The sequence below is a fragment of the Doryrhamphus excisus genome, linkage group LG5 (genome assembly GCF_037039965.1).
Source record: "Doryrhamphus excisus strain RoL-2023G ecotype Guam linkage group LG5, RoL_Dexc_Guam_v1.1, whole genome shotgun sequence".
In the NCBI taxonomy this organism is placed as follows: Eukaryota; Metazoa; Chordata; class Actinopteri; order Syngnathiformes; family Syngnathidae; genus Doryrhamphus; species Doryrhamphus excisus.
Genome location: NC_136361.1, coordinates 19,935,087 through 19,948,001, shown reverse-complemented (window position 1 = coordinate 19,948,001; position 12,915 = coordinate 19,935,087). Strand labels below are relative to the sequence as shown.

General features: G+C 39.2%; 1 protein-coding gene across 6 annotated transcripts in view; it reads left to right on the top strand.

The window, feature by feature from the left end:
• oxr1a (oxidation resistance 1a) overlaps positions 1–12,915 on the top strand; it is a 115,587-nt gene that overhangs the window by 52,441 nt on the left and 50,231 nt on the right. For all 6 annotated transcript variants that reach the window (XM_058053867.2, XM_058053874.2, XM_058053871.2 and 3 more), the window contains one exon: positions 812–1,008. In XM_058053867.2, the coding sequence (XP_057909850.2) occupies positions 812–1,008 (197 nt within the window). The remainder of the gene's footprint in view (positions 1–811; positions 1,009–12,915) is intronic.

Genomic DNA, 12,915 nt, shown 5'->3' with positions numbered 1-12,915 from the left:
TATTATTATTATTATATTTATTTATTTATTACTGATTGATTGATTTTCTTTATTCTTGATTTGTTTCTTTATTTTTCATCTTATTTTGTGTAGAAAAATAAAAAGTAAGATATTTGAGAACAGTGGAATGTTTTATCAGAGCTTTTCTTGTAGAAAATTTGAACCAAAGCGAAGTTTTTAAAAAAAAATTTGTTTTTAATAAATGCGTTTTATTTGGGTTTTTTTTTTTTTTGGAAAACCTGATGCGGCCCAGTCTCACCCAAACCCGAGCTCCAGTGGGCCCCAAGTAAATTGAGTTTGAGACCCCTGATGTAGGGTGTCTGTTGGTTCTTTGGTTTTCATCTATGAATATGAGCTCCATGTGTAAAAAGCCATGAGATAACTGTTGTTGAGATTTAGCGCTATATAAATTGATTGATTAACTGAATTTTTAATCCACGGCAGAATAGCTGTTCTGTTTCTCTTACTTTACGTATCTTTTTGCTCCAGTCTGTCTGCTATCCTGCTGTATTCCTGCTTGCTGTGCGAGCAGTGCGGCTGATAAATTCCACCGCAACAAGGACGCGATTAGCCTATCGATTTTTTTTCTGCTGACTGAGCCTCGGGAAGAAAAATGTCTTTGCATGATCTAATTTCTATGACAAACCATAGCGATCAACAACATAAAATGCAAATATGCTTTGAGTGGTTTGCTCATGAACAGCTAAGGCCACTCAAAGGTGTTTTCCTAATCCACCGAGCATTCCGAGATTCTGTACATTATATCCGTATGAACATGCTTTATTCTCTGTGCTTTTTTTTTTCACTGCAGACTGAAGAAGAAGTCTCAGTCGGTGGACATTGCCAGTCAAGGTTTCTCCCCGACTTTGGTGCCAGCCTCGCCCCTCAACAAACCTGCATCACCTGTTGCCAAGACAACCGCCGTGCTCGCGGTGCAGGAAAACAACACCACCAACTCCCAGCGCCGCAGTCCGCGGTGTGGCGAGCTGAAGCGAGGCTACACCATCGGTAGGTGAAGTATTGATTTGCTTTTGTGTGAAAACACGACAGTATTTTTTTCTCCATAGACTGTAGTTCTAAAGACGTAAACATTCCAATGTACACCAACTGGCCAACAACATAGTGAGCTAAAGGCTAAATCTGGCGCAGATGTTATGCCATCCGTTATGTAAATAGTGTAGCCTTTTTATAACGGCACAGAGGAGGGCAAGGTTAGGATTTCAGGAGTTCATCATGAGATGATAGATGAAGGATTGAGCAGGTGAAGGTGTGTCAGTCTGCTGAGTTCACACTATGATAAGCTCACTACAGAGTCATCATGTATTGACCGCTTCCAGGCCAAGGCTCTGCGGTAATGGCGGATTGATCTGCCTTCATCCCAGTCCAGTTAACAATAATCAGTGAAGGGAAACTGTAGGATAAAGATGAGATAATGGGCCCACTGTTGACATTTTACCTTCGTTCATCAGCCATTATCTGTTCAATGGCATATGCAGGCTGTTAAAAAGAAAGAGAGCCATCGCGGTCAGAAGTATTACAACCATTAAACGAGATGTGGCCGCGGCTTATTCTGTCTTTATGATATTTAACCGCTTCGTAACAAATTGTACAAGCTTCTCCAAAGTATGAGTCATCGTAGTTAATCATTTGCAGCCGCTCGTCTTGGCCTCCATAAAGCTTCAATGGCTGCCCACAGATGCACTGCACCTTTTTAAATAATTATACTTCTTTTTCACAGAATGAAAGATTGATTAGTGGCTGACCCTTCTTTCTATTTCACATAGTATTCAATACGAGGAAGCATGTGGTCTTTTTTTTTTTTGCAACCCCAACCCAGGCCAGGTACTCACTGATCCCTCTCAGGCCCTAATTCGCTAATTGAGTCTACTGAGAAATGAATAATATGTCAGATTGCTTGCTGTGCTCGCTGTCAGGTTTTAGACAGCCGTGTCATTTGAGGCACATATATACCACAAATATATATATATATATATATGAAGAGCTTGCAACCAAAAGGCGCTAAATCCAATTTTCACTAAGTTGCATGTTTTTCATGAGTTTAATAGACCTCTGTCATGTGTATCCAAATCACATATTTTGGTCTTGAAATCATTTTAAAAAATATGAAAAAAAGTGATATGAAATTTATGCTTTCAACCAAAAGGCGCTATTTCCATTTCAGATTTCAACCAAAAGGCGCTAAATCCCTTTCTTTATTCTGATTGGCCCAAGTTTCCCATCTATTGATAATCTGACCAATCAGAGAGAAGAATACAATTGGCACTGCACATACAGAAAGCCAGTATCAGTGCGCATCCTGTTTTGTTTGTGTACATTAAGTACACGTATGATAGTTACAGTATGTTATGCAATTCAGGAGAACACAAATTGTGTTTTTACAGTATTCTGTAACATGGAAGTTTTTTTTACGCCATAAAAGGCATGTCCCTACCTTGACACCTCCAACTTTCATGAGAAACATTATTTTACTTGTACTAAAAAACATACAATGTAAAGAGTTTGTAATGAGATGATTTTTGTCACCTTCAAATATGAGCACTGCTTTTAATAACATTTTTATTAATTTAATTAATAATAATTATTTTGTATTGTATGTTGAGAATGGCTTCTGTGTTGTAATTATTTTATTAGCATAGCACATTAAAGCACCTTACATTCTTTTACAACAATGCCATTGAAGAAGTTAAAGGTGACTTCAAATTTATTTCAGGCAAAAGGCGCTAAATCCGAAAAAAAAATTAATTAAAAAAAAGATATAAAATACATGGTGTGTGCAGGATTTTTATAGCATGCATTTTTATGACCTATATTGATAGCTCTTTCATTTGCAATATAGACTTAATGACCAAATAGATTGATATGTTCGTAGTTAAAAATCATTGATTTTCTCAAAATCAGTCAAAATGGATTTAGCGCCTTTTGGTTGCAAGCTATTCATATATGTATACAACGCACCTAATGTTCTATCCCATTGGGTGTTCAACTGCAAGTCACACCTGTGATTCTTCCCAGATGCTGGTGTTAAACATCTTTTATTTTCGCAGTGATTGCCGTCATTGTAGTCGGCAGGAAGAAGAGCAACAATAATTCTGTAAATAGCAGCATCGTCGGGCTGACTTGCATTAAAAAGAGAATGGTGCCGTGCTATCTTCATGGAATAAATATACAAAGAAATAGCAGGGCTGGCAAAAATAACTCATTAAACGCATCATGGTAAATCATACCTCTCTGTTTATGATGGAACAGTCTCCATGGAGTCGCTTTTTTATAACTTTATTCCGACCTTAACACATCAACAACAGTAAAATTAATTCTAATACAATATATGTATCTCTAACTCGCCTCCACATTCACACGAGGTGCATTCACAGACACTCCGAACAACATATCTTTATTACAGCATGTTTGTATGTGTACAATACTTTGATTCCTGTTGCGATGCATATTATTTTCGTGACCGGATACGACGTCTATACCTATGTCGCATCTGTTCCTGTGCTGCATGAGGTCACGGATGGTGAATAAAGACGATCTACATGCTGGTAAAGTCTTTCAATAACCATCATGAAGGACAACAACTCAACAATATGTTACACATATTCTTTATTCACCATTCATTTTCTACTGCTTATCCTCACGAGGGTTGTGGGGGTGCTGGAGCCTATCCCAGCTGTCTTGCGGCGGTACATCACAGGGTACATATAGACAAACAACCATTCACACTCACATTCATACCTATGGACAATTTAGAGTCGCCAATTAACCTAGCATGTTTTTGGAATGTGGGAGGAAACCGGAGAAACACGTAGACTGTGGAATTGAACTCAGGTCTCCTAGCTGTGAGGCCTATGAGCTAACCACTCGTGCAGCCTGTTTATTGACCATGCATGTTTATAAATAAAAAAAAAAAAAGCCCGCCAACCAGCTGTAAGACATAAAGAAAGACAAATAAGGAACATTTCATAGATTCCCACAGCAGCCGACTGTTCCGTCCAAAGAGGGCGTGAATTCGACTCCCAGCCTTTTATGTTTTCCGGTGCTTCAGCTGACATTTCCATCATTATATCCAGCCTGAAAACTCAACAAGCTCTACTGAGTATTGGGACACTTAACAGGGAATGAACACAAGCATCTCACTGAGCCCGACTTAAATTGTTCCTGCCTACACCGAGTCATGCTCATCTGACTCACGCTCTTATTGTATGTGCGTACTTTAGGGATGATCCTTTATGAGTAGGATAGATGAAGTACTTGACACATGCACACAGTTGTTGCTCCTTCATTGTATGAAGAGCCTGCATAGAATGCCAACAGAGCTAATGGCTTTTAAGTGTTGCACGTGTTGATCACCCTTCTTTCCGTCTTCTCACAATTGACCTTGTGGTCCTTTTGATATATTTTCTGTGTGTGACCGCAGGGGGGAATAGAAGGTAGAATTGTCTCAAGGACAAATGGACAGGACGGTAAACATGGAGGAAACAACCTTGTCTGTCGTCTTAAGGAGAAACACATAATAATAAAAATGATTGATATCTTCATTTGTAAAGACAAATTGCTAGACCTACTTTACATGACTTTAAATGTTATTGCTATGCTCCATTTTTGCTATTTCCAAAAGTAAAAGTTGCACACAACAAACAGTTGTACCCTGACAACCGCCAAATATACCGTAAAGTCCATAAAAATCCATCATAAATAATGACATTTAAGGAAGTAAATGATGTATCAGAGTGAAATGATTCATGCGCTGACTCTGCAAACTCAGCATTGCATCTCCACAACACCTGACAGAGAATGCTAATAAAAAAGACACAAGTGCGCATAGCAGCTTCCTCTTCCTTGTCGGGAGTGGCGCTGATTTGGCAGCCGCAAAACTGATCACTCCCCTGTTAGTTATTCATTGGATTTTCACTGCAGGGTCGAAGAGGGGAGGAATTGGTGCTGGGGGAGCAATACACTAACTCGGCGGAGGCTGCCTTCCAAGTGTGCTTGATATGCAGTTTCATGACGAGGGCTCAATGGCCGGAATTAAATCAACAGTTATTCAATACATCGATGGGGGTGTCTTGTTAGATGTTAATTTGCTATCCTGTTGATTCCTTTTAGTTCGGATTATAGTTTTGTTTAGTGTGAGCAAAAGTGTGCATCCCCGTCATGTGACATGAGAACCTAATCAGTGGGGGCGTTTGACTGCAGGTGATACAGTTGTGTTCTACCCTTGCATTTGATGTTTGTGTCTCAGGTGGCTCCTGTTGTGTGTTTACACAACAGGTTTATAGCCCACGGTGGCAATTACAGTGCATGTTGCAGGGAGACGTATTCTGTGTTTATAAGCAAATGGAAAAACTCCCTGTATAGCAATCGGTGTGGTGTTTATGGTACAGCACAAGGCCAAATGGTCGGTCAAGCACCGTCCCATTATGCTGTCTTAGTAGGAGTGCAACGCTTGTCCTTGAGATGACATTCAGGCCACAGATACGTCATTCTTGTCCTTAATAATTAATAATCCAGCAAATACTGCATCCCCTCTATGCCGTATTTTCCCACTGACTTCGATAACATCATGAGGATGAAAGAGACATTGTGTCTGACAAACACCTTTTAGTTAAAGTACCAAATCAAATCACGAGCACAACTGAGCCACACGTTATCACATCTGATACTGAAACTGCATCCGTGGTGAATTGGAAATGAAAGCACTCAAATGATAGCTTGTGGGTTTGCTAGTTCAACATTATAACCAGGCAAATGGAAATATTCAATTTATTAAACCCGTGCTTTTATAAGCAGACTCCGGTGAAAAGATACCCCCCCCCGCCTCTGAGGAAAATCCTACTTAAGTTTGAATCTTCCCTATGTGGTCGATGATCTTCAGCCCGTTGCAAGGCTGCTCCTCGCTGACTGAACGAGCGCAAGGGAGGACTCGTGGAGTGAGAGCTGTCCGTGGTTCTCATTCGGCTGCTGCACCCTCAACCATGGCACATTGCATTTTGCCAGCAGAGCTGCATGTGTGCGCCGAGATAAGCCTGAGCCCTCTTGCCTTGGCGCTCCAGGCTGGTCACGTAGCCTCACAAGGCAGCTTAGCCTCAACGCAGATCCAATGAAGGGCCTTTCTCTTATCCGCTGCTACGTTTTGCTTTCTTCTGACTGTGCAACATTTTCTTTGAGATCTGCCCTCTGTCTGTTCTTTGTTTGGCCATATTTTCTGGGTTACTATTTTTGTTTTGATGATGCCGTCTGACATAGAAGCCTTAAAAAGCAAAAGCGAGATTTCCGATCCATGATCCACGGCAGTAAACATAATATCAGCAGAAGAGTAACAGTAGCTGTCTCCACATACGCACTTTTAGTTGTCATCCTCGCTCACGCCACACACACTCTCCAGACGTGTTCACAGTCTGACAGCTTCACAACACCAACCTTCCATGTCGCTACAAAGTCATACTCTAGAGAGGAGTTTATTACTGGCTGCAATGATGCTAATGTAGCGACTCAGAGGTTATGTGCAATGTTGACTTCTCTTCTCAATGTTGACTTATCCGTGTCAACCAAAATGTCGAAATCATTTAGAATAAGCATGAAATCATAAGCATGTGTACCTAATGTTGTGGTGGCCCGGTGTGTACTTTGCATACAGTACATCCAATTCACCAGATGACAGGACATCTTGGTAACCTTTTCCTTTTAAAGGTTAATGTTATGCTTTTGTCATCCACAGACGGCAACCGAGAAGCTTTAACCCTAACTTCATTATGGGCCGAAAATGTCACCTGTTTATTTTACTTTTAATCTTCCAATATTATTTTCTTTGTCCTTGATGTTATTACTCACCTTAAGTGTCTTCTCGGAGATAGAGGCTAATGTACATTTAAAAAAAAAAAAAAAAAAGACCCCCATGTTAAAAACCTCATAGGTTGTTGATTGATTTATGCTTTTCCCTTTGAGAGAAGGACAAAACACACATACTCTGTCAGGTTAATAAAAATCAGTGTATGTCAGAGGAGATTTTAAATTGTAACTGACGCCATCAACCATGTATTTACAATAAAAAAAAAATTACTATATAATATATTATAATAAGCGTGCAGACCTCACAGCTAGGAGACCAGGGTTCAATTCCACCCTTGGCCATCTCTGTGTGGAGTTTGCATGTTAATTGGCGACTCCAAATTGTCCATAGGTATGATTGTGAGTGTGAATGGTTGTTTGTCTATATGTGCCCTGTGATTGGCTGGCGACCAGTCCAGGGTGTACCCCGCCTCTTGCCCGAAGACAGCTGGGATAGGCTCCAGCACCCCCCACGACCCTTGTGAGGAAAAGCGTTAGAAAATGAATGAATGAATATATTATAATATTTATAAAGCACGAAGGTACTGGCATACAACACAACACAACACGACAAAAGGCCAGGATCTTTGCATGCCAGACACACAGAAAGTCATGCACGTCGAATAAAAGAATCACTTATCCTCAGGCTTTCTCAATGTCACGACCATCTCTGTGATGTCAGTGCCGCTACAAATGTCTGGCATTTGTCATTTCTGAATATCTCCAGAGACGATTCATATAGTCCGGAAATCAATGCTGGGCTTTTAAGCAGCTCCTTCAACCTTCAAGAACGCTCCACATTCACTTCCTGCAAGGTTAAATGCAGATTTTTATCCACAATAAAAATAGATTGTCATGTGTCATATCTTGTTTTATATGAATACCTACAAGTGCCCCCAACAAGGACACAACAAGATGTGTAGTTTTTTCCCCTGTCTTGGATAGCAACAGCAATATTTTTTTTTCTGTAGTGCCGGTAATATAAAGAAAGCTTTACACTGAATTTACTGCAGTGCTACAGTAAAGGAAAGATTTGTATGCAGTATATTGGGCTGCTGGTGTAATTACATGGACCGAGGAGGGTCTCTCGGTGGCCCTCCCCTTCCTGATGGGTTCAATTTATAAATGCCTAAATGCCACAGAGCTAGTAATCTCACTGTTTCCCCACTTAGTTTGGAAAAGGCTCTCGCCATCCTCTGGCTAAGATTGATTACATATACTTCAAATGAAGAGTAAGCAGTTTTCCACCGTCAAACACTCGGGCCAGCCCGTGTATTGATTCATTTCGCAGCGGAGGGAAAACAAGAACTGCCACTTCATATAACTGTTGATATTAGTTTCCTGTTCGCTTCATGAATTTATTGTTGTTGTTATATTTTTTTAATGTCTGTTTTTAGTATTCAAGGGGCATTTATACAGAATGCACCAGATCGGTATCAGATGATCTCACTCATGGCTGATTGGTATCGGAATCGGGAGAATAAATCCCTGATCGGAGCATCTCAGTTTAATACCCGTCATCATAAACAAAAAGTGCAAGTGCAGCCTGTACGGTACTGAAAATATTATTATAGCAAATTCTTAATTCTTGTTTAATGATTTCAGTGTTAGTATTCTTCACTGTTGGTTACCATGCCTTCCTTCAAATCTTTTGTGTCTAATTGTATTTCCCAGGAGATAGTATAATTGCCACGGAAGACTTGAAAGATACCTTTGTAACTGTTAGAAAGCATACCGCAGCAGTTTGCAGGCACATTGTGATTAGGCTTAAACTGAAAGAAGTTCGGAGCCTCCAACATAGCAGAAAACAGTCTGGTCTTATACTCGGCAGTTCTGACAAAAGGCTGAAAAGAAGTGCATGTGCTTCTAACGAATGCATTTGGTGGATAAGGCTACTAGGATACTAGAAATATCAATACCAAAACCACACAGGCTGATTACTATGTTTCCCACAAATACTGCTGAAGTGAAAGGATCCAATTACCTTCAGCCCTGAACAGGATAAGTGGTATAGAAATTTGATAGGTGGGGGGAATGGATGAAGGCAGGTCAGTATAGCAGATACATGGGGGCTGTAAATAGTGTGACATCATTGTAGCCGTTTCTGTGTGTAACTTACCGGTGAATTCCGCATTCTGTGTCAAAGCGTTGTAGCTCATAATATTTTTTTTCAACTGCTACTTTATTCAAATGCATCCCAAATTTCAACAAAAAAGACCACCCGATAAAGAAGGAGACATAGACTATTGAATTCAATCTTGCCAGGATCATCAACCATAAAGTGTAATGGACGCCGACGTTTCGTACATTTTGGTAAGATTGAATTCAATAGTGTTTCTCACCGTCTTTATCAGATTGCTGACACTCGTAATGTTGTTTGGTCCCATGGCGGGTTATTTAGCAGTTGCACGGACAGTCAGTCAGCAGTAGCATGCTTTGTTTGAGCACTCGATTTTACAAAAACGATTCAGCACAGAACAAACGGCCTAGTTTAAGTACAATATTGTATGAAAACCAAGGCAAAATTTTTGCAAAAGTATGATGAAAACCAAATCATACAGAAATTGCAGTGTACGATCCATCCATTTGTCATTTATAATGATTTTGTATTATTTTACGAATATACAACTATAATTATAGTCTATTAGATACATTTGCTAATATTTTTGGGTGTCTGGAAAATATTTAGATTGTTTACTATTGGAAAAAACACCCTCGGTCATCTCTGTGTGGAGTTTGCATGTTCTCCCTGTGTATGCGTGGGTTTTCTCCTGGTACTCCGGTTTCCTCCCACATTCCAAAAACATGCTAGGTTAATTGGCGACTCCAAATTGTCCATAGGTATGAATGTGAGTGTGAATGGTTGTTTGTCTATATGTGCCCTGTGATTGGCTGGCCACCAGTCCAGGGTGTACCCCGCCTCTCGCCTGAAGACAGCTGGGATAGGCTCCAGCATCCCCCGCGACTCTCGTGAGGATAAGCAGTAGAAAATGAATGAATGAACTATTGGAAAAATGTACTCTGTTTTTGTACGTTTTGATTTTTGTCTGATCTAAAACCTTCAAACACGTTTTGTTGCTACTTTGGAGAGCTAAGTTTTGTCTTACTTGACCAAAGCATTTGTTTTGCTTGATTGAGGAACCAAGAATAAAAGGACATATGCAAATATGAGGTAGTTATACATATAATTGTCATTATCACACAGAGGTAACCATTCTCCTTCAACCAGTTCAGCTAGATACCTCCTTCAGCAACAATGGTAGTACTACACAGTTCCAAAGAAAAAACAATATTAGATGTTTAGAAAATCATAATATAGAAGTGGTGAAAGTCTGTTTTCTACCGATGTGCAAATACTTTGCTCTTAAACAAGCATTTTCAGCATCTAAAACAACTAAGTTTACTCCTGTGTATGATTCATCCAAACCACCTTGAGCCCTGTTCTCCTCGGTCCTGACGTTCTTCTTACCCCCTTTTATTAGAACGTCTAAAACCTTGGAATTGCACATGCTCTAGGCCCACATTTGTTATGCACTGGTTTATCCAAGAGGAAGAGTAGCTGGAGGACAGGATTTAGCTGGCCAGAACTATATATGCAGTCTTTTCATATGGGTCATTGCTCTTTGGACATTCACAAAATGGCAAAGCTCTGGAAAACGGTGACAAAGAAGCATAATGGTGAAGAAAAAAAACATTTTTATCGGGTTAGAACAGGGGTGGGCAAACTTTTTGACTCGCGGGCCGCATTGATATGACAAAATTTACGGGGGGGGGGGCAGACTTTAATTTTACATGTAACAGTCCACCTGGTATTATTGTATCTGTAAAATTGTCATGCAATCTGCTATTATTATTTATAATTTTATATTTATATTTAAATATTTAAATAATAATAAAATATTATAATAATTACAATAAAATTAAAATAATAATTATTATATTATTATGTAAAATATGCAAATATAAGAATAATATTATATATAATTAATATAATAATTAGCATTAATATAATAATTATAATAATCATAATAGTTCTAATAATAATTATAATAATCATAATAGTTCTAATAATAATTATAATAATATAATAATATAATAATAATAATAGTAATAATAATAATAATAATAATAATTATTATTATTATTATTATTATTATTATTATTATTATGTGCTTGTGTCCCTTTTTTCAGGAGCACTTTGTAAACAACAGACCATGTCAAAAAACGAAATTGATAAAACCATCAAAAGGTTGGCTCAGGCCATGATGCCAGGTTGTATGTTGAGTTTAAATGAAATACTTTGGAAAGATTGGGCGGGCCGTATTCAAACACTTGGCGGGCCGGATGTGGCCCCCGGGCCGTAGTTTGCCCACCCCTGGGTTAGAAAGACTCGCTCCTGTTTGACGTAGACAGCACTAAGCCTGAATGAACCAATGAACAACCGACACATAACTGTACGGGTATTAAATAGAATTTGACAATGGAAGGTTCTGTTGTTATGATCCATTCTATATTATTTTGATACGTTGCATTTATTAGAGTGAATAGACACGGCACAACACTAATGTATGTTGAATGTAAGGTCATGACTGCTGCCCTCAAGTTCTTGACAGTTTATATTTGGGGACTCGTGTATCAGGCAGACATGCACAGGCTGTGGGCATTCTTATGCCACAATTAGTCGGCTGATGCATGCCTTGACATCTTCTCTCCATGAACCCCTGGAATGTGCAGAAGGATTTCAGCAGAATTATTATTTGTCCACCGTGATATCCTTAAATGAATCATTCATTAAAGCAGAAATTGGATTTTAGGCTTCTCTATTAATGAGTTTGATTACACCATTAGAGTTTATAGTAACAGATGTTGATTACTCGCCTCAAGTGCTTACAAATCATTTTATTTTTAGTGGCGAATAACGTCAGCGTGCCTGCCATGTTTGTGGCGCTTCTCAATAGCAGGTCCTTGAGAAGAATTTCAGGTCGGTCAACATCCACAGTTAATTACGTGAAACTTTAAGGATACTATATAATAATAATACACATTTAATGTAATAATCACAATAATAAACAATTATAAAATATAATATTGATATGATTGGACTCTGTCAGGATTCTGTTCATTACTTTTATGGACAGAATATCGAGGTGCAGCCAGGTGGATCAGGAGATCCGGTTTGGTGGCTGCAGGATTGCTTTTTTTTTTGCAAATGATGCGGTCCTGCTGGCTTCCATCGGGTGTGATCTTCAACTCTCGCTGGACTGGTCCGCAGCCAAGTGTGAAGTGGCTGATGTGAGAATCATCACCTCCAAGTCTGAGTCCATGTCTATGGTTCTCGCTCACAAAAGGGTGAAGTGGCATCTCCGAGTCGGGGATGAGATCCTGCCTCAAGTAGAGGAGTTGAAGTACCTCGGGGTCTCGTTCATGAGTGGGGGGAGGATGGAACACAAGATCAACATGTGGATTGCTGTGATGTCTGTGATGCAGACTCTGTATTGGGTGGTGAAGATGGTAATGGTAATGGTTTAATTTCATTTGAACATGCATCAGATTACAATTGAATGCATCACATAATCAGTTCACAGTTCCACATGTCCAAAAGGAGTAGGAAGAATCAAAGCTTATTAAATCCTACCCCTCCATCTGATACTTTTACAATCAGTAAATGTTACATTTGTTCACTTCCTGCTTTCCTAATATAGTATAATTTTTTTTTGTTTTTTTTTTACATTTTTATTTTATTTTTGTCACGTACCGAAGTACAAGGAGATATGACCATCCAATGACATAATGTGTACCATAGTAAGTGTCAATATAGTGATATGTATAGCACATCACGACTGGTTCAAGACTCTTCATCCTTGTATTTAGCAAACATCAACTGCTTGTATTGTTTCTTGAATTCACTCATAGTTGTGCATTGGTAATGGTAATGGTTTAATTTCATTTGAACATGCATCAGATTACAATTGAATGCATCACATAATCAGTTCACAGTTCCACATGTCCAAAAGAAGTAGGAAGAAGCAAAGCTTATTAAATCCTACCCCTCCATCTGGTACTTTT